The sequence below is a fragment of the Lycium barbarum genome, chromosome 3 (assembly GCF_019175385.1).
Source record: "Lycium barbarum isolate Lr01 chromosome 3, ASM1917538v2, whole genome shotgun sequence".
Classification (NCBI taxonomy): Eukaryota; Viridiplantae; Streptophyta; class Magnoliopsida; order Solanales; family Solanaceae; genus Lycium; species Lycium barbarum.
The window spans coordinates 147,840,019-147,863,592 of record NC_083339.1 but is presented as its reverse complement, the minus strand read 5'-3'; the positions used below and the strand labels follow the sequence as shown (position 1 = coordinate 147,863,592).

The following is a 23,574-nucleotide window of genomic DNA, read 5'->3' as shown; positions in this document are numbered from 1 at the left end:
GGACACATAACCTGTTTTGATAAAGTAGAACACCATCCTCCCTTAATTTAAAATCAAGCTTTTCTCCAGTTTGAACTTTTTTGATCAATTTCACAAGCTTCTCGTCTAACTTCTGTGCTTCTTTCACTTGTTCAAGTAGACTGGTTTGACTTGCAAACTAGCAGCAATAGAGCCATCAGAGTTAAATGCAAGACAAGCATTCATGGCTCTTAATTTAAGAAACAAAGGCAAGTGACTTAGAGATAAACTAGCAAGGGCTTTACGACTTAGAGCATCTGCCACCACATTGGCTTTACCCGGATGATAATCAATCGTGCAGTCATAATCTTTAATGAGTTCAAGCCATCTACGTTGCCTCAAATTCAACTCTTTCTGTGTACCCAAGTACTTCAAACTCTTGTGATCAGTAAATATGTGACACTTTTCGCCATATAAGTAATGCCTCCAAATTTTCAAAGCAAACACTATGGCAGCGAGCTCAAGGTCATGAGTAGGATAGTTCAATTCATGTGGCTTTAATTTTCGAGAGGCATACGCAACCACTTTCCCTTCTTGCATCAGGACACAACCCAAACCATGATGAGAAGCATCACTATATATCACATATTCTTTTCCTTCCGTTGGTAGAGTAAGTATAGGAGCTTGTGTCAATAAAGATTTGAGCTTTTCAAAACTCTCCTGGCATTTGTCATCCCATACAAACTTGACATCCTTTCTCAAGAGTTTAGTCAAAGGAGAGGCTATAATGGAGAAGCCTTTGACAAACCTTCTATAGTATCCCGCTAAGCCCAAGAAACTCCTTACTTCAGTTGGACTTTTAGGTGGTTTCCATTCGACAATAGCTTGAATCTTACTAGGATCCACCTTCACACCTTCCGCCGACACAATATGTCCCAGAAAAGCCACCTCACTAAGCCAAAATTCACATTTGGAAAGCTTAGCATAAAGCTTTTTCTCTTGCAAAGTTTGCAAAACAATTCGAAGGTGCTTTCTGTGGTCTTCACTATTCTTGGAATATATCAAGATATCATCTATAAAGACCACCACAAATTGATCAAGATAAGGATTAAACACGCGATTCATCAGGTCCATGAATGCCGCAGGAGCATTCGTCAACCCAAATGGCATCACCAAAAATTCATAATGGCCATATTGAGTCCTAAAGGCAGTTTTAGGGACATCTTGTTCCCTTACCCGCAGTTGGTAATACCCAGATCTCAAGTCAATTTTTAAGAACACACTAGCACCTTTTAACCGGTAAAATAAATCATCAATCCTAGGCAATGGGTATTTATTCTTAATTGTTACCTTGTTCAGTTGTCGGTAATCAATACAAAGCCTAAGAGTCCCATCTTTCTTTTTCACAAATAGAACAGGAGCTCCCCAGAGAGAAACACTCGGGCGAATAAAACCTTTCTCAAGAAGTTCTTGCAATTCATTTTTCAACTCCTTCAATTCTGCTGGAGCCATTCGATAAGGCGTTATAGAAATAGGGGTAGTTCCAGGAACAACCTCTATAGGAAATTCAACCTCCCTTTCTGGGGGCAGTCCGGGGAGATTTTCAGGGAAGACATCAGGAAATTCACACACCACTGGTATATCCTTAAGGCTTGGACTTTCCAGGTGTGTATCAAATATATGAGCAAGATAAGCTTCGCAACCCTGTCTAACCATCTTCCTTGCCACAACCGCGGAGATGATATTAGATGTCAATGATCTTTCACCTTGAACAATGATGTGTGAAAGTGAAGGAGCTCTAAAGGTCACATGCTTCGACCTACAGTCAACCAGCGCATGATATCTATAAAGCCAATCCATACCGATAATGACATCATAGTCTTGGAAAGGCATTTCAATCAAATCAGCAGGGAAGACTAGATTTTGAATCACCAAGGGAAAATCCTGATAGATTTGATCGCAAACGACTTGTTGACCCAAAGGACTTTGGACAAGCACATCTCAATCGAGTCACAATTTTCACATTGCATTAGGGACATGTACATGATGCATATGCTCCATACACTCAACAAGACATGTGAAAAAAAAAGGAACAAGTATACCAACAAGTCACAACAAAAGTCCTAGAATCACAAACCTAGGCTCTGATACCAACTGTAACAGCCCAGGCCACCGCTTTGTAGAAATTGTCCGCTTTGGAGCCTCAGATTTTGATCAAATCTTGGTTTTTTTTTCTCTCTACTTTTTTCTCTCTCTTTCTCTAGGAGGTTCTGGACATTTCTTGGTCTGGAAATGAAGAAGGGAGCTGAAAATATCCCTTAATGGGCTAAGGAGTTGGGCCTGACCCGACTTGGAATCGGGTTGGGCCGAATTTTGCTGTCCAGCTTGACCTTTCTGCATTAAAATGTCCATAACTCTTTATCCAGATGTCACCTATAAGCCCATAATATATGGTTGGAAAGGTATTTCAATTATCTACAACTTTCATTTTATGAGTTTTCCCAAATTCCCAAATTCGGATGGGGTTACGACCACCCGAAGTCAGGTCACCCGAAACATAACTAAAAAAAAATATCTACAACTTTCATTTTATGAGTTTTCCCAAATTCCCAAATTCGTATGGGGTTACGACCTCCCGAAGTGTAAGGCTTGCCTTAGGCGAATCCCACATTGGTTTAGGCGAATCCCACATCGGTTGGGGTGGAGAACGAAGAGTGCTTTATAAGTGCTTGGATACCTCTCCCTTGTAGACGCGTTTTAAAACCGTGAGGGGCTGAGGCTCCAAAGCGGACAATTTCTACAAAGCGGTGGCCTGGGCTGTTACAGTTGGTATCAGAGCCGGTGCCGGGCCGGTGGTGGGGCAAACCCAGTGGTGGGGCAAACCTCAGCGAGGACGCTGAGTCCCAAGAGGGGGTGAGTGTAAGGCTTGCCTTAGGCGAATCTCACATTGGTTTAGGCGAATCCCACATCGGTTGGGGAGGAGAACGAAGAGTGCTTTATAAGTGCTTGGATACCTCTCCCTTGTAGACGCGTTTTAAAACCGTGAGGGGCTGAGGCTCCAAAGCGGACAATTTCTACAAAGCGGTGGCCTGGGCTGTTACACACTATGATTTTGAAGATAATTAATCCTCCAATCATTTATAGCTTCAATATGATAGCCATTTACTTTAGTAAACTTCGGGTTTACTACAGCCTGTGTTTCAATCATAACAACTTCGTATATTACAATCACGAACGAATGACATAATAATATATTGGCTCTTCAGGAGCTTTTAATTTATTCCCCATAATCAGATATTGTTTGGACACTACTGGTGCCATAATTCTTGTATACAAACAATTAGGCTCTTCTGGAGCCCTTAATTGATTTTGTTAGACACTGCTGGTGTCATGAAAGAAAAACGTTGTAACCAAATGAATATTATAATGACATTCTTAAATTCATACATGACAAACGTAAACATTAAGTTATACAGTCTTTGGTACTTCTATCATCAACTTCTATGGTAAATATCTCCTTCAGGGAGAATACCCACTAACATCCGAATATTTTATATCAAAGCGACAACACATAGTTGTTTCTTTCTTCACGAAAGTTTTTGTATGAATTATTATTTCCTTCTAGAAAATCAGCAAGTAAACATAATATATTAATGTGGTTATAGTAGAAAATATTCTACAAAATGTACATCCTTTTTCCTAATGATACATAATAAAAACATCCAATATGTGCAACAATGACCTTTATACCAAAAAGTAACATTTATATCCTCTGTTATTTTATCTCTTCAGGAAGTATGTTGTGGTATTTCTTTATTCACTTCAGAGAATGAAACTTGGTCATTTAGATGAGCTTTATACATAATTTTCAATAGCTCATTATTTCTCTGCGTCACAAGAAAACACCGCTTTAATATATTCCTAAACTTTTTCTACTTGTCAAAAGTTATACCAATACTTCTAGACCGCCAAAATACATATAGAACAATTCCTTAGTAGTAAGTTACGTAATACCAAGACATTTTAGTAATTTTCGAATGCTGACAACTTTAAAATATCTAGTTAACTAATTATATCCGCCACAAATTGCTAACAACTTACTTTCATAAACATGCATATAATACCAAATTAATGATCAACAGGAATAAGTTCTCATAATATGACCAAACTAGCAAAGGGAAGGGACAAAAATATATTCCTGCTTAATATAGTGAAAGAAGGCAATTTATGAGTTCCATTGCAAATAAAAATAAGGCTAATCAGATTCCTTTCCCTTTTAACAAATATAGATATTACATCAATTTCAAAAATTACACATAAAACCCTTAGCAAGTTCCAAATATAGTATAAATTTGACGTTTGAAACCAAAGGATTTTGAGAATTGCAATTGTATACCTTTTCCATCAAAGTTGGGTGGCCAGAGTCTGATTTGCCAAATCTTACCCTTGTTGATGAGCTTTTAATACACTTAAACCAATTTCAAAAAAATATAGAATAATAAAATCTTTGGTTGACATATAAGTTATTCATGGTCCATGAACGGACCTCTTTCTCCTGAGTAAGTTAGCATCATAGTGCAAACAAGTAAGTGAATAACGATGAATAAGAAAAGAGCGGAACTTGTTCTTGCTTACTAGTAATTCAGTCACTACCTTTTTTTTTTTTTGCGGAACTATGTAAAGTTTTAATGTTGAGGAGTAAAATTCAAAGGTTTACTATTTCAGTAGGTTCAAGAGTAAAATTTCAAAAGTTTACTACTTCAGGAGTAAAATTTAAAGGTTTACTACTTCGAGAATAGATTTCAGACTTTACTACTTCCGGAGTAAATCATATAATAATTTTTTTTTCAAGATTTTTTCTTCTCAATTGTTCTACCTCTTCTGGAGGTAAATCGTGATATTTTCATAATCAAGTGCACGTTCATATTTATAATCTTTACAAAATATCATCACATTCACTTCTGCGAATGAATCTGTATTTGTACCATTTGTCAAAAGTTCTCATTCTTCGAGAATGTAATATAATCATTTGAACATGCCTTAACCATATCATATATATGATAGCTTAGTACCTCTTTAAAGATGTTGCTACTTCTGGAGCAAATCGAAATATGCATACAATATAGATGATTTTTTTCCTTTAACTTATCCTCAATATAATCACAATAAGACTATTAAAATATTACCACTTCGGGTGGTCATAGACATAAATTAAAAATTATCATATAAAGACATGATTAAGATAATTTAAATATTACATATCTGGGTCGTTGCAAACTAATTAACCTTCCGTGTTGTCCAGTAGTTAAATCTCCTTGATTAACAAGAATAGATACAGATAGTAGCTATATTCAAAAAAACTTTGTGCAACTTATTGTAGTCCTTGACATATTTAATAACATAATCAATAAAATCTACTAAATTATTTAAGGTAAATATAGCTATAAATTTACGTGATGCTTACCCTACTTACCTTTTAAGTTGAGCAAATAAGGCTACGAACTCAAAGTTCAAACCTTCCTCAACAAGGGATTTCGTAGACGGAGAGTACGGATCAATAGCATACCCCAAATAAAAAATTAACTCGTCAATTTATTGGAATCCAACTAATAGTGGTAGAATCTCGTGCTGATAACGTGTTATAAAATAATAAAGCAAACAAGAAGAATATTGTGGAGAAAGAGAGAAGAGGGGAGAGTTCTTATTTCTCTTATAAGGGATGAAATACAATGAAGAGAATCTCTCTATTTATGGGAGAGAATTGACTTGATGCCAAAGTCACAAACCCTAAAATTCCTCCTAAAGATAGACATCACAATATTATAATAATGTTTATAACATATTTATTGGTGTATAGTCTCAATAGCCTTAGAAAATGATTTGAAAATAAGTAATTAATGTAAAGAGTAAAATAAGACGAAAATTCCTTTCTCTTGATATGTTAACGTAGACAATTACTTTTATCCCTGTTTTCCCTCTTTGTTAATACTTTACTTATCTTACTCTCCTTTGCATTCTGTGATTATTGTTCCTTTACATTTATAAAATGTATTACTTTATATTTTCATTTCAGAATTAAAATTTGGTGATTTACGATATAACATATATCTTTCTAATTTTGATTTCTTTGTAACAGTTTTTTTTATCTATAATTGTTAATATAAAAAATTATAATATAACTAATTTACCCCTTATTAACATATTTTTTAATTAATTTAATAAAAATATTTTATTAGTTTTGCTTTTAAAAAATCCAATATATACAACAATGGTTCTTATGTTTGGATCTGAACAGTTAATTGATTGAGATGGATATCAACTTGTCGGTATACATATAAGATATTAAACAAATTTAAAAGAAAAAATCTAGAATCAAAATATTAATTTTCCGTCACCTTCTTACTAATTTTCTTTTTCACATTGATGAACAACTTTCATTGTCATGACTATGACAAATTTTTAAAAGTTATTTACAAAATACAAATCTTAAAGACCGGCTAATTAAAATGAATAAACATGTTCGGCCCGTGCATCGCACGGCATATATGGCTAGTCATTATCGAAATGGTTTAGAGTGAATTTACGTTTTGTTTGAAGGAGTACACAGTGAGAGTAATGGACAAGTATTTCTTTCGTTTTCAGTAAATGTATCATTTTTATTCTTATTCACATGTTAATTCTACTTTTTTGTATATTTTTATTATCAAATTCATTTTCTTGGTGAAACAAATGTTTAAATTAAGTGTAGGCAATAGTATTTATACCTTTATTTTACTAATCTATTGATAATTTTATTTCATATTTGTAAGATATTTTTACATTTTATAAACGCGCGAAGCGTGGACCTATTCACTAGTTTTAACGTATGATATTAGTTAGTTACTAACTTACCATTTGTATCAGGTAACTAATTATAATTACTTATCTTGTAGATATATTTTACGTCCACACAGTCGATGCATAGCTAGTACGTGATTACAAATTGAAAGCATTCATGGACTACATATATACATGTACTTCATTTAAAGGCATAAAAAGGTCAATTTTCCTACTTCGTCTAGCTATGGATGCAACTTGCAAGGACTTGGATTCTCTTTCTTAGTAATTCAATTTTATCTATTTTCCTTCGGAGCCTCTGTGGTACAGCAAGTTTAGAAATTAAAGAAGGAACAAATTACGAAACAAAACACAACTAACAAGGAATTCGACAGGAATATATTATTGAGGATCCCTTCATCCTTAACTAAAAGCTTCGAGTTCAAACCTTGTAAATAGATAAATTCTTAAGGGGAGTGTCAAGTGTGTCCCCTTTAAAATGCCTTATGTTGTGTGAATTTGTATTAGTCGGATCAGTGAGTGTCGGATACTGGACAGTTACGGAGAATCAAAACCATAGGGTAATATTCTTGAACTTCTAAAATGCTCCAACTTGAAGTAATTAACATTATAAACTTTTGGTCATGTTCTTCACTTTTGTGTTATCCCATGAACTTTCAACAATTTTACATTCAGCATATATATATAGGTGCAATGCATTCTTTTCCCACACGTAACTCAAATGCCTTTTGCATCATTCCACGATCACTTTAAGCACTTCTGATTTCGTTTCAATTCTTTTTTCCTTTATGTGGCAGCTCGAATAGAGTGGCCACGTCCCAATTATTTCTACATTTCTTTGAATATTTTCCCTGGGTTTTGTGAATTTTTTTTCCCATAAGATTTGTGCTAATAACATGAATTATCTTTTTTAGAAAAAGTAACTTGAATGAATGTGTTATAATTATGACTTTTTTTTATTGGAAAGGATACTTGCATTATAATATAAATAAATTACAGACCATTTGGAGCCATGCTCCGAAATTGTTCAAGAGTGTCAACCATATTGTCAACAATATCGATTGTAATAGATCTAGAATTAGTATTGTTTCCGGTTACTAAATTCAATTTAGTTGTACTAATTAATGAGTACTCTCTCCGATTAGTTGTCATGTTTGCCTTTTGCACGTCAACTTTCACATATTGAAGCCCTAAGCCTAAGTTAGAGAATAAAGCATCCTTTTTCAAATAATTAATTATTTTATTGAAATAACGGGGTTAATTCTCATATTGTCACTTAACTAATAGTTAAGAACCATTAGTTGAGTGACAATATAAAAAATCAAACTTTAAAATGACACAACTTTTGTGACCAAAAAAAGACGTAGCCTTTTAGTTATTTTATATATTATTATATGTAACTAGTCAATATGATTTTTATGACTGTTATGAACCAATTAGAACTTGAATGATGAACAAACTTTGGCATCCTAGACAGGAGCCTAAAAGTCTATTATTGAATAAAGGCCCTTTGAAGTATGTCAAAGTTTGGCAACATATAGTTGGGAACTGACACGTTTAATTATTGGTTAAAGATGTTTAATTTATTTGAAACTTCCTTCTTATTTTTTTCAAAGTCAGTGAGCAGTAGTTTAATTCGACTGAATTAACTTTAATACTTGTAATCAAAATTTAGATATTTCTGGGAGTTAGTGGCATGGATGGTCACTTAGTAATTGTTCACCGTAATCACTCAAATTTATTGTGTCTTTCAAAAGTCACTCAATATTGTGTAGTTAGCTTTCATGGTCATTTTTTCGGAAAAGCAATTTTCATACCTATTTAATGACGTGACAACTATAAATTTTTAGAAAAATTAAAATTTAGATTTATTTAGGACCCAACCCATCCTGAACCCGACCCAATTCTTGATCCGACCCCCTTAATGAGTTGACTATATAAGAGATGTCTTTAACAAACATATAAATAAAAGAACACGATTTTCCTTCAATATTTAGACAAAAAACAGATAAATTATAGCTCTGAGTTTAAGTTATTGAATAAACGTTGAACTCATCGGGAGACACCTGAAGTTGACACGATCTTCCATTTGGACACCTAAACTTAGGGGTGTTCCTATTGAGCACTTATACTATCTAAAATTTGTTCCAATTAGACACTTTTCGCTTAATCAGTCAAATTTACACAGTTTATGCAATACACACGTTGCTGACGTGGCGAATGATGTATAAAATGAGGACATAAGTCTTTTTGAGTAAAAAAAGAAAAATTATTCAATAAAAATAAGATTAAAAAAAAAACTTAATTTACACCTAATCAAAAAAGGACACATTATTAACCCAAAAAAAAAACATTAAAAATTCTAGAAATCAATACTTATTCTTGATATTCTTCACCATCTTCATGTGTGTTCTTGTTTCAGCCACAATTTTAATCCAAATTTTCAAGAGGAACTCCTCCAAATTTGTTATAACTTCGGCTAAAGATTCCCCATGAAGACCCAATGACAACCCCCAACCAACCTTAATTTCTCAAAATTTTCATCAAATCAAGTAACCCATTTTAAACCTTCAAGCCACTTTTGAAGTATGTTCAAGTTTGGCAACATATATTTCGGAATTGACACGTTTAAATAAAAGATGTTTTAATTTATTTAAAACTCCCTTCTTACTTTTTGAAAGTCAATGAGCAGTTGTTTAATTAGACTGAATAAATTAGTGATACTTTGAAATTAAAAATTAGATATTTCGCGTGGCTTCCATGAATCAAAAGAAATTGATATATTGTCTCTTAGTGGAGCAATGAAACGTGTTTACTCCGGTTGCTATAATTGCGTGGCCTTAATTCCTTTTGTTTCACATCTATATAAAAAAAATAAAAAAATAGTAGTTATGGTCCCTTCTGCAAGTTGGCCCCTTGTCTGAAACTACAGGCTCATTTTGCCATCATTTTCTCATGCTCCACAAAGAAATAGCGAGAAACCTATTTTTCGATACTATTTCTAAAAAGATAATCATTATTAGGGAGGTTTAAATTTCACAAATAAAATTTTATGTTATTGTGAATGTTACTCTAATCTTTTTACGGGGTTGATTTCAATAATGCTTACTCAGTTTTTATTTTATTCCATCAAAGTTATTAAATTATTTTTATAACAAAAAAAATCATTCAATGTTGCCTAAGTACCATATAAAATGATCTTTCCTCATAGTGATTCTTATGCGAAATTGAATAAACTTTTGTTATAAAAATAGTTTAGTAATTTTCAGTGAGTAAAGTCGAGTATTTTTTACATTATATAAAATAATTTAATAACTTTGATGCAATATAATGACAATGAAATCTACCATACGTAGGTAGCATCGGTCTAATTAACTTGCACTGGATTTTTTTTTTTTTGTTCTTTTGTTTTATTTTTTATGAAAAGTAATTGTTGTTTATATAAGATCGTGGTTTTAATTATTTTTGAAAAGAATTACTTTTGAAACTGAAATTTTTTTCTTTAATATCGTTTCATCAAAAAAATTGAAAAATTCTTTTCTAATTAGAAAAGGAATGAAAAGATATTTTCGCTTGTTTTTGGAACAGATGACACCTTGATTATGTGCACCCGTGTTTTGTTATCACTTATATTTATTATTACTACAATTACTACTAATGTTATTAATTTTATATATTTAACTTATTTTTTTTGCTTTTATTTTTATTTCGTATGATATGACTTGAGCTTAATTATTTGTTGTTTATTTTGTTCTATCTAAACTTACTTTATCAAAAGATAGGAGTCGAGCTAGGATATAGGTGTGTTCTTGAGTTCTAAAGAAACAGAAAAGTAAATTCTTCACCCTTAGCTTAGCTAGTGGTTTTGAATTCGAACTTCGAAATAAAAATAATTTTAGTAGGAAGGATTTTCTCTTTAATAGATCATACACTTTGTGACTCCGAATTAGTATGATTTTTAATGTACAATTATTTATAAAAGAAAAAAAAACAGATGCAGGAAAATAGTACTTTAGTTTGAAAGGCAACAAAACAAATGTGCATGTAGTGCGCCAATATGGTTTACTCTTGGTCTCAAAAATAAAATTATGAACTACTGTAGTGCAGTAGTATTTTTTATTCTTCAAAAGTCAAAAATTGTGGGTGGGGTTGGAATAAGATTCCATGTTATCACACTGATGACTCAACGTTCTCCGCGTGCTTTATTTAAACCGAAAATAATAAAGAATAAACCAAGTTACCAGAAATAGTTGCTAAATGTCATTTTCGCCAGCTAGAGTAAATGTTAAGTATAAAAATTTGGTTGATTGGCTGAATCTCACAGGTCGACATTGAATTGATTTCTTTTTCCCTTTCAACTCTTTCTTTCGATTAAATTGAATTATTTTCCACTTTTAAAATAAATCAACATGATTCTAAAGTAATAATACCACTAAAGAAGTAAATGACTTTGACTGACGAAATAAAACTAAGGCCCCATTTGCTCATAAATATCAAAAAAAAAAATCATGACTTTGACTGACCAAATAAAACCAAGGCCCATTTGTTCATAAATATATAAAAAAAAATCTTTTTTTTTTTTTTGGAATTTTAGAGTTGGAGTTGGAGTTGTGTTTGGCCATAGTTTTTAAAATTGTAGTTTTTGGTGAAATGTAGTTGTAAAAAGTGAAAAAAGTAAAAAAAAAATGAAAAATAAGTTTTTTGAGTTTTTGGTATTTCGCAATACAACTTCAAGTTGTATTCGGAATTCTCAAACGCTGATTCCAAAAAAAAGTGAAAAAAAATCCGGAATAAAGTGAATTATTCTTATGGCCAAACAGGGGCTAAAAGAGAATTTAACAATACACTGATAATTTTATAAGTGGTCATTCAACTTTATGTTATTGTACTAAAGTAAATTCAACATCAACAGCGTTAAACCCATAAACTTTATAGATCTCGTAATCCTTAGGAAAATTTTATATAAGAGCTTCAAATTACTCATCACTTGAGTATATGATATCTCTTCATTAATCCGTAATTCAGAAGAAAAAAAAAAGTAAATTTATATTCTTCGCTCAATGTGTAACAAAAAGAGCATAATAACTTGTACGCACCGTGCTAGAAGGGTAAAAACTTCATATTCATATATAGTGTATACACCAAGTCAATAAATACATGATATGTATTTATATATAGACTTTTAACACTTAATCATAATTAATTAACATATAATTTCACCTCGTTAAATCACTTAACTATAGTAAATTTATATAATTTTATATAAATAACATGTGCGGGTAAATATGTACCGGCCAAAAGACGCTAACTTTTTTGTGGCTATTACAAATTCAACTTTTACATCAACCGGATAAGGAAAATAAAATAGACAGGAAAATCTACTTTTTATATTTGTTTTGTCGTATATAACAAATGGAAATGGAGGTGTACCCATCGATCTTGAACGTGCCATACTTTCCATTTTTTGCACCCATCAAACAGAAAATGACAGAGTAAATATTTAAAAAGTAAAAGGGCCTAAAATACCCTTAAACTATTAGGATAGATATAAAAATATCTTTCATCCACCTTTAAGCTTCTAAAATACTCTTGTGGTCCATCTATGAGTCTAATATACCCTGATTTCTAACAGTCTCATCTCATTTATGACATGACAACATTTAATTGGTTACCCCATATATAATTAAGTAATCTATTTAATTTTAAATTATGTTGACGGATCCCAACCCACCTACCCGACAAATCCGACCCTCCCCAAATTAAGTAAGGCTAAAAACGAAGCCATTTTATCAAATTATCATTTATTTCTGCTAGAAACAATAAAAATTGTGGTACGCTAATGCTTAATTCAAGCACTAAAAAAAATCAAGCACTAATACGAGGCTACATAATAGTTTATCCATTATTCGCTCAGTTATTCTCATCCAGCTAATAACCCTCATATAACCTTCTAAAATGAAGAGTAATTTAACAAAAACCAAAAGAAAAGGACAAAAGAGTTTAAGTTTGGTGTACCGTCAGTGGACAAAAAATTTTACACTATCATGTGATTTCAAAGGTAAATAACCACAATAATTTCTTAAGTAATTCTATTACCTTTTTTAATATAATTATAATTTACCTACAGAATATTAAAGGCAAGTTGAATTCTCTTTATACTAACTAAATTATATCTGCGTTGTACTCGTGAATTATTTTCTTTCCACAGTTATTTACTATTTTTGACGTTCTTTAGTTTTATTCTTAACAACATCGTCAAAATCACTGATATGGAGGTTTTAACTCTTTAGTTCATCGAATATAATCTGGTTCCATTAATGTCTTAGTTATAACTTTTTTCTGGTTTGATAAAATTATTTCTATTTATTAACTTCATTTATCTAATTCAGAAGCCCTAAAGATAGCAATTATGAAGTAAATTTGTAAAAGAACCGGAGAAAAAGAGACAAACTTAAATCACATTGATAGTTCCATATAATCCTTTTGCATCTTTAGTGGAGGATAATAAAAGATTTCGGATGAACTAGAACATGTGGGTTACAAGAAGCCAAAGAGAGAAAATAGGTGGGTGATGATCCTTGTGATTTGTGAGACGAGAAAGACGACCTTTTTATAAGGGATAAGAGAGAATGTAAATAAAAAAAAATAAAAAAAGCAACGTTAAGAAAAATAATTAAGAATAGATTGACAACCTGCTATAGCAGGTAAATGTTACCTGATAGTGTAGAAAAACTATATAGCGATGGTGCATTAAACTTAAACTCAAAAAATAAAACCAATTTGCAATAAGTGATGGGTAACCATTTGCTTTCGCACTTACCAGGAAATACTTATGGTATACTTGGGATGGGTCCGGTTTGTTGAGTAGGTGGGTTGGGATCCGATCAACATAGTTTAAAATTAATTAGATTAGTTAATTATATGGGGTAACCAATTAAACGCTGCCACGTCATAAATGAAATGAGGTTGTTAGAAATAAGGGTATATTAGACCCCGTAGGTGGAGCGCAGGGATATATTAGATTTCATAGGTGGACGATAGAGTATTTGGAAGCTCAAAGGTGGATAGAGGGTGTTTTTGTAATAATTTTAATAGTTTGAAGATATTTTAGGCTCCTTTCCGTATTAAAAAAATGGGAAAAAATAAAATGATAAAAGAAAAATATGAGTGGGGAAAAGGATATAACTTACCCGAATGGAGGATTTGGCGTGGGAATTTAATAATGCAGTCAAGTTTTACCAAAAGTCCAATTTCGATTAAAGTTTGAATTCAATTTCACTCAAATCAGTCATGCTCGTAGTGGGTTAGCTCAGTTAGACTCAATTAGCTACTCCTGATTTATAATATATACTAGTTATGTGAGGCCCGTGCTAAGCCCGGGTCCAAACTCAAGATATAAAAGTAGATATTTTAACTAAAAAAATATAATCTGTGTTAGTACAAGTGTACAACAACAACAACCATATACCCATTGTAGTCTCACAAGTGGGCAATTATATAAAAGCAAAATTTTCATTCCACTGCTTTAATATTTTAACTTCCATTTTGATAAAATTATTTACTTCAAATCAAATGCGGAGCCAGAATTTGACATTTATAACTTATGTATCCTAATTTTCTGAAGTTATTTAGTTCTAAATAAATAATCTATACATAGTTAATGAACTTTTAAGACAAATACATAATTTAACTTGTGCAGCGGATGGAGCTGCTCCTCTCTTAATTAGGGATTAGGGGTTCGAACATGGATATGGAAAAAATCTTTGGAGGAAGCGTTCCCTCCGAATTCCGAATAGGCGCGATACAGTGCTAATTATCTAGATTAATTGGGCTTAAATGCGGATATCGAGCACGAACCAGAAAATCAAAGAACATGAAAAATGAGGTAGAAGGTTCGATAGCTTTTGAAAAGTAGACCTTAAAAATAAAAAAATTAACTTAAATAAATAAGATTAGGACCTAAAAGTAATTAATTAATTTTTTTTTAAAAGAATTAGAAATTATTGTGAGGACTACAAAAGTCCCCAGGTTCGATAGCTTTTGAAAAGTAGACCTTAAAAATAAAAAATAAAAAAATTTACTTAAATAAATAAAATTAGGACATAAAAGTAATTAATTAAAAAGTTTTTAAAAATTTGAGAAACTCTTGTGAGGACTACAAAAGTCCTCACATTCCCCTCTTATATTATATATATATACATATAAAAGTAGTGAGTTTTAAGTTTTTGACACATCCACTGAGAAAATCATTGATGATATTAGTTAAGAGAGTTATTTGATTAAATTATTTTAAGGGAAAAGGGTAAAAAATACTTCTCTATTTTGGAAAAAGGGCTAAAAATATCTTCCGAACTTATTTTGGGTCAAAAATGCCCCTCCCATCCTTAAAGTTTTCAAATATATCCCTGTCTTGACGAAAATTATCCACCAAAATAACCCGAAATCATTTTTTGAACCCGTTCCATCATTTAAACCCGACCCAACTAAATAATAACCCATAAGATCCCCTTATTCCCCCAATACGTAGGTTTGAAGTTCGAGGGAATTGGGGGAATAAGGGGATCTTATAGGTTATTATTTAGTTGGGCCAGGTTAAATGATGGAGCGAGTTTAAAAAATGATTTCGGATTATTTTGGGGGATAATTTCCGTCAAGACAGGGATATATTTGAAAACTTTAAGGATGAGAGGGATATTTTTGACCCAAAATAAATTGGGAGGATATTTTTTAACCCTTTTTTGACCCTTTTCCCTTATTTTAATCTACTCATAGAGAATCCAAAGTAAGAAAAATGGCGAAAATATCTTTACAGTTAGTCAAGTGGAATAGTATATTGCTCCTGAACTATTGAAAATAATGTAATGATACCCTTAATTTATATATTGGCACAAAAATAACTTCATAAATAGCCAAGTAGAGTAGATATGCCCCTCCATTTTTGGATGCCGAAGCCTACTCCCAACATTTTTCCTCATAAATTTTTTGAACTAAAAAAGGAAAATGAAGTCCTACAATGCATGTATAAATTGTAAATGTTCTTTATAGAAGGGGGGCTAATGCTATATCTGATAAGCTAAGGACTCGTCATAGCAATAAAATCTAGCAGAATCCACAAAGTTTAAATTTTAAAGCACGTGTTCCTATAGACTGTACTCTATGGTTCTAAAGGTGTCGGCAATGGCCCATTGCCGACCACTATATTTGAATTTTTCTTCTCCCCACTAAGTCCGTTCCTTTCAGTTTCCTGTAAAGTAATTATTACCCCTACCAATATTTTATTGTTTAATATTTTTTGGAACAATTAAAACGTGTTTAATATGAAGTTGTGTAAAAAAGTCTATTCAACATGAAGAGATGGCAATGTTGTTTTGAAGACAACAAAAGCTGAGTGTAGTAATTTCCTTTATCTACCCTACCTTATCATCTCTACCATTACATTCACATGTTCCTTCCTCATGTATCCTTTTTCTTTTCTTTATACCACTTGTCTTCTAACATACTCTCCATCTACCAGAAATAGTTGGACTCTCCATTTTTAGTTTCATATTACAATTTTAGAGGATATTTGTGGGGATTTTCTAGTCGGAAAATATGTCAAAGGCGCCTGAGAGATCGAATTTTCTGCAGACTTGTAACTTGTTGAGTCAGTTTATTAAAGGGAAAGCTACTATTAGAGATCTGAATCTTGGAATCCCCGGTAAATCGGAAGTTTCAGGTAATTTTTTCAGTATTATGGAGAATTGATAGGGGTTTATTTCTCAGATGTCACTCAGCTAATAGTTATATTATTTCGGAAACTCACTTATCTCTTTGATTTTAATTTTCTTCAGTGACTTTTTGAGATAATAAAAATTAGCTGAATGACTATACGAGTAATCAACTCAATTGATAGAAAGTATATTTTTAGAAGATCTAGTTCGTTTATAGAGTTTCCATATATGGAATGCTTTTTCAGTCTTATTTAATCTGAATTTGGATTTATGTGGATTGAATGATATATTTTGGGGAAGTGTGTTCCAAGAAGATTTGGACTTGTTGGCTGTAGCTATCTTAATCTGATAGTAATTTTTAATTGGTGAAAGATATTTAGAATTAAAGCCAAAAAGAAATCCAATTTTTTTTTATAATTTTTCACTTATTTTTATCGCGGAGCATAAATTTATGTATAAGAATTGACGATAGATGCAATAAATAGTCTATATGGAACTATAACTTTGAAGTTACAATAGGTTCAAAGCTGAAAACACTGAAGATTGAATACACAAAGCTTAAATTCTGGATCCGTCTTTAATTTATACTGTACTCTTCTTCCAGGAAAAACTGAAACTGCAACTATGGATTTATTGACCGTCATGGAAAAACCATCTATTGATCTAACAAAAGAACAAGAACAAAAATCCATAGATCCCGTTGCAACAGTGTCTTCTAGAGAGATGCAGGTCGCCGTAAATGAGCCCAGCACGAGGTTTGTTCCCTTATTTTAACCTGTTGTTACAGGCAATCTAGTTTATTATCGAGTAATTACACTTCTTATGAACAATTATGTTGTAGATTGTCTGATAGTGTGAAGATTCTTTTAGATTGTTGCTAGAAGTTGAAACTATTACTACTCCTCGTCTTCCTTTTTGTAGTTTTTAATGAAGTCCGATTGCGTATGTTTAACCGTTTAATATAGTGGATGTGTGGTACTAATTCCACATGCTGATTTGTGTTTGGTTTCCTCATTCAGCAAAGAGGCACCAAAGGAGCCTAAGGCAGCCCAATTGACTATGTTCTATGATGGTAAAGTGATTGTTTTCGATGATTTTCCAGCTGACAAAGCCAGAGCAGTGATGTTATTGGCTAGTAAAGGATGTCCACAGAGTTCATTTGGCTCTTTTCAAACTACCACCATCGACAAAATTAACACATCTGCTTCTTTGACAAGTAATAAAACTGATTTTGTTGCACCACAACAGCCGCAGCAGCAAAAACTCCCTGCTTCTTATAGTCAAAAAACTGATCCGCTTAAGCCGGGTTCTAGTTTTGCTGCACCGCAACAGTACCAGCAGCAGCCGGTCCATGTTTCTAATAGTACTAAAGCTGATCAGCTTAAGCCCGGAACGATTTCTTCTGCACCCCAAAAACAGCCGGAACAACACCAGAAAATCCAGTCACAGACTGCCGGAACTAGCAGCAGCTCCGGTGAGCATCCAGTCACTTATTTTGTTTCATTTTATATATCAGTAGTTGACTGGACACAAAAGTAAGAAAGGTAAAGAATGTGCAGATGTTTGGCACCTACCAAAATTAGTGGTCTGAAACATGTCATGATGTGTAAAATGTGAAGTTTATGTTAACAATTTCCAAATATAAAAATGTTTCTTCTTTCCTTTTGAAACAGCCTAAAAATATGTTGTATAAAATGAACAAAGCGAGCAGTATTCACTCATACTGCATAATGTAATTTTCTAAGACTGCTTCTAATATGCATTATATCTTTTGTTTCTCAGAGCTACCTATTGCGAGAAGATCTTCACTACATAGGTTTCTTGAGAAGAGGAAAGATAGGTAAGCGAAAATCTAATTCTTTTTTAGCAAATCACTTCTTACAATGTATATAACTTAAAGTATTTGTAATATGTGGTATGAATCTCACTTATTTTTTTATTTTTTTCCTGGTGTCTAATTCAGGGCAACTGTTAGAGCGCCATACCAAGTTGTACATAATAATCCATTACCGTCATCTTCAAATAATAATGGCGAATCATCTTCCAAGGATTGTGAAGATCAGCTTGATCTCAATTTCAAGTTATAGTCAAAACTCCACTCTCACAGTTGCAGTTCCATAAGTTTTTTTTTTTTTTTTTTTTCAGTTGACGATTGGATAAGATAGGATTAAATATATATTTAGATCAGTGATTTGAAGATTTTTTTCCAGCACAGTTTAGCTTACAGATCCTCTTTCTTGTCTTGATTATTGTTTATTAATATTACCAACCGAATGTTTTTGACTTTTCGATTATTAAATAGAACGCGTAATTAATTATTTGGTTTCACATTTTTTCACGTTTTGCGTTCATGGCAGTTTTTGCATAACTGGTAAAGTTGTTGTCATGTGAGCAGGAGGTCACGGGTTCGAGCCGTGGAAACAGTCTCTTGCAAAAATGCAAGGTAAGGCTGTGTATAATAGATTTTTATGGTTCGATTTTTTTTCGAATCTCGCATATAGCGAGAGCTTAGTGCACCAGACTGTCCGTTCTGCGTTTTGCCTTCACGAAGATGTGAAGTTTTCTTTGGATCTTGTCAGTGTTATTACAGCTGTTGTACCCTTTAACATTTTGCTAAAAAATCTTCGAGGAAACTGCAAAATTGATTAATGTTTTGACTTTTGAGAGTAGGGAATTCAAAAATATCTTCCTTTCCTCGCAGATGGTTGGTCCTAAATGAAAGAAAGTACTCCCAAATAATGTAAGCCGCTGGCTGGTGACCTGATGAGATGTGAAACTTCTAATCTAAAAAGGAAATATCAAACTAGTTATTTCACTTCTTCCACAATATGAACTTGGAAAGAATATGCATGTGAAAGAATTTGAATATATCCAATTTGAATATATCCAATTTGAAATATTATAAAAAATGAGTGGAGTTATTAAAGATAGGCCAAATACATAGGAAGTCTCCTGAACTTGTCATAATTTTTTATTTAGACACTTCAATTAAAAGGTATGACTTATTAGACACTTGCAGTATATTTAGAATGTGCCAAGTGAGCACCATATTGCAGTCTTCCAGAAAAAATAAAGCGCGTGAAGTTAACTTGCTACTTATGTGACAACAAACAGATGAACGGGCAGCACATGGCTAATTTTTTTTCTTTTTGTTCTTTCTTGACATTTAATTTCCACGATGCCTTTTTTTCATTTTTCCGCATAGAACTTATTGGAGTTCCACCACAAACCACATAAGTAATACTGCCGCTTCTTCATCTTCAAGGAAACAATACCTGTACCTCTTACTTCTTCTTTTTCTTTTTTAATTTCCGACCCCATTAATTGATGTTTTATTCGTTTACTTCTTCAAAGCCACGGATTACTTCGGAGATCCCCTCCTCTATTTACCCCACCCAATCCTACAATTTCTCAATTTTCATCCTTTATTAGTATGACCGAGCGACCATGGTTCCAAATATTGACATCGAGCAGGATTTATTGAACTAAGAGTAGCTTCTAAAAATTGAGTGAAAAGCTCACTATACAGCTGCTAGAATGCTAGCAAAGAAAGCAAAGACCTCTGAATATCTCAAATTATCAACATTAAAATTGATCTGCCAACTGACAAACACATGTTATTAATACTCTAATGATGGATTCTTTCTTTTGATTAGATTCGTATCTCATGTTTCGTATTGAAAAAATAAAAGGGAAATAATGGTGGAGACTGTGGTGTTGAAGGGCTAAACCTTTAATGTAGGTCTGTGCACGAATCGGTTCGGTTCGGTTTTGACCATCATCGAGTTGAAATTTTGAATTTCGACTTTCTAAAATTCTCAACCAAACTCGATCCATTCTAGGTTCAATTCGATTCGTTTTTTATTATTTCGGTTCGATTACACAAATCGATTTGTTCGGTTTATTCGAAATTTAAACAAGTAACTATTTTCATTTCAGTTTTAGAGTAAACATAACAAAAAATACTAAGACCCTAAATTTACAGTCTTATAACCAAGATATTAACCAAGAAAAACCCGTAAACTTGCAAGCATAATAGCATATAAATAGCAAAACAATAGCTTGACAACTTGTGCAAGCATACAAATCCGCCAACACCACATTACATATACCAAATTAACAATCCAGCATCTTGTAACTTGCAAGCAGACAAGCATAATAACTCAGTTTGCATCCTCAGAAAAACAAAAAACAAAAACTCTAATTTGTACAAGCTAAGATCAAAGAACAAACAAAGCCATAGGTGGAGGCAATGGCCAAAAGGCAAAGATGACTCGTGAGAAGAACGCTGAAAAGATGAAAGACCAAAAGGGAAGTCAGCTTGAGGCCAACAAGAAGGCCATGAATATCAAATGCAAGGTGTGCATGCAGACATTCATTTCCACCACTTCTGAAGTTAAATAAATATTACTTCACTATTAAGTATTAAGCGTATATATAGTTAGACTATTAGAGTATTAGTCATATTAGTCACTAGTGACATATAAATTCGGTTTGTTCGAGTCGATTCGGTTGATAATTGAAGTCAACCGTATCCGAACCATTAAACCGTAATATTTTACAATTGCATTTGTAAATCGAAATCGAATTGTATTATACAAATTGAATTACCCGAATTGTTTCGAATCAGTTCAGAAATTCGGATTGAACTGATTTGTGCACAGGCCTACTTTAATGGAGATGGTGATTTTTGAAAAATACTAAGATTTATTGGATTAGGAAGTTACACCACTTCACGCGCCTAATAAGAGTTAGATCCACATTCTCTTGCCATGTCATCATTAGGTGCTCAATTGACACATTCTAAATATATTATAAGGGCTCGTTTCGTTAGAAAACAAGTATCCCAAGATTAGTTATCTCTAGATTGTTATTCCACTCTCAATGTGGGGTAAAAAATAATATAATTTCGGGATAACTAATCTCGAGATTAATTATCCCGAGTTTTAATTCCAATCAAACGTGAAATAAGGCGGCACTAAATTTTTATCTCAGGACTATTTTTACTTATCCATCATACCAAACGAGCCCTAAGTGTCTAGTAAGTCATGCCTTTAGTTGAAGTGTCTAAATGAAAAATTGTGAAAAGTTCAAGGGGATTGCTTATGTATTTGGCCTTAAAGATATTATAAATAATTTTGAAAGACTCTTACATAATTGATCGATAAGAGATTAATATATTTCTCTGACATTTTCCGGACGTGTAGCCCGATTCTAGGATTTATACCTGGACTAAAGAATTCGTTTCTTGGCCCTTTTTGGTATAAAGGTTTCATTTTTCTAAAGATGGGGTCCACCTGGGGTAGTGGGTGGGGGTGTGGGGCTAAAGTAGAGATTGGTAAATTTGTCTCAATAATAAGCTTTGAGTGGCTCTAGATGAGTGAGAGTGATTCTTCAGACAGGAATAGAGAAGCGCATAGCTTCACGGTTTAAGTCACAAGACACTAGCAAACTATGTCCGTGTGATAAATGGGATCAATATGATTAATTTAGTTACTTAATTTTATTAATTTTTATGATTTGTATATTTTGTAAAGGATATAACGATTTTCCTTAGTGAGTCTTCATATTTTTTTTTCTTTTTCTCTTATTTTTTCCCTTAATTTCTCAATTATTGTTAAAATTTATCTTATTCTGGTTATGTCCGTCTCTTTTTATATTTAGTAAGTTGACAATTTAAATATCCTACATGTCAATGTTTATAACCACAAGATTCAAAGGATATTTTATTATATTATACACATTTTTAATTTAGAACTACAAGATTTGAAAGTCTATCTTTATTTCTTAAATTCTGTGTCTAATCAAACGTAGACACTTAAATTGAGACAGAGGGAGTATATGTCAAATGAAGAAAATGAAAGGATATTTGAGACACTGCGGACACGTGGAGACTTAAAAAGTAAACACACAAGAGATAGTATTAATGTTAAACTTCTGAAATGTACACATGTTAGTCCCGACTTAGATACAATTTCAGTTGCTTTTTGTACAACTTATAGCTGCTGTGTTCGTCCACCCTGGGCAAAAATATAGAATAGAAAAATAGACATATATTTTTAGTAATGTGACCAAGTAATATGGGACGAAGGGAGTACTTTATTTATTAATTCTTAGAGAACGTGAAAAGTCAAGTATAGTAATGTAGCCAAGTAATATGGGACGAAGGAAATATTTCATTTATTAATTCTTAAAGAACGTGAAAAGTCAAATAATGTGGCCAAGTAATATGAGACGAAGGGAGTACTTCATTTATTAATTCTTAAATAACGTGAACAAGTGAAAGTGTATGGAGAAAATAAATATGTGTCAGAGAATTAAAATTGAAATGCATACATTTATACATGAGAAGAGAATAAATATTCAGCAAGAACGTGAAAAGTCAAAAGTGTACGGAGGAAATAAATATGTGTCGAAGAATTAAAATTGAAGTGCATACGTGTATATATGAGATGAGAATAAATATTCAGTACTATGACATATGTCCACGTGGGATTTATTAATTCTTAAAGAACGTGAAAAGTCAAAAGTGAACAAGTAAAAGTGTACGGAGAAAATAAATGTGTCGGAGAATTAAAATGGAAGTGCATACGTCTATACATGAGAAGGGAATAAATATTAAGTACTATGACATATGTTCACGTGAGATAAAAAAGTAGTTGGTTAAAGTATACACGTTATATAGCTTTTGGTACAAGCATTAATTGAGTGTACAATTTATAAAGCTTTTAGTACAAGAAGTCAATGTTGTGTTGGTCCTTCTTCCACACAAATATCGTCAACTTACTAAATATAAAAAGAGGTATGCATAACCAAAATAAGATAATTTTTTTTATTTCTTATATATATATTATATATAAACGCCTAAAGTGGATGAACACAGCAACAATAAGTTGTACAAAAAACAACTGAAATTGTACTCTAAGCAGAGACTAATATGTGTATATATTTTACTATCTTAACCCTATCTCTCTCCAATAAATACATTCTAATCAAAATTGACTATTTTCAAGAACATTTATTACTAAGGGTAAGATGGGAAAGATTTAATTATTTTTATCTTGGTTTT

At 32.5% G+C, this 23,574-nt stretch overlaps 1 protein-coding gene across 2 annotated transcripts; it reads left to right on the top strand.

Annotated features, from left to right (window-relative positions):
* The first annotated feature begins 15,956 nt into the window (after positions 1 to 15,956).
* On the top strand, positions 15,957 to 18,823 carry LOC132633516 (protein TIFY 10c-like). 2 transcript variants are annotated; one of them, XM_060349996.1, is made up of 5 exons: positions 15,957 to 16,492; positions 17,110 to 17,260; positions 17,525 to 17,979; positions 18,288 to 18,345; positions 18,469 to 18,823. In XM_060349996.1, exons 1-5 carry the CDS (start codon positions 16,387 to 16,389, stop codon positions 18,590 to 18,592), a joined length of 894 nt encoding a protein of 297 aa, XP_060205979.1. In that variant the 5' UTR covers positions 15,957 to 16,386; the 3' UTR covers positions 18,593 to 18,823. The 2 variants fall into 2 exon arrangements, with proteins under 2 accessions (XP_060205979.1, XP_060205978.1); XM_060349995.1 differs by having other exon boundaries at positions 15,964 to 16,510.
* Positions 18,824 to 23,574: the final 4,751 nt, after the last annotated feature.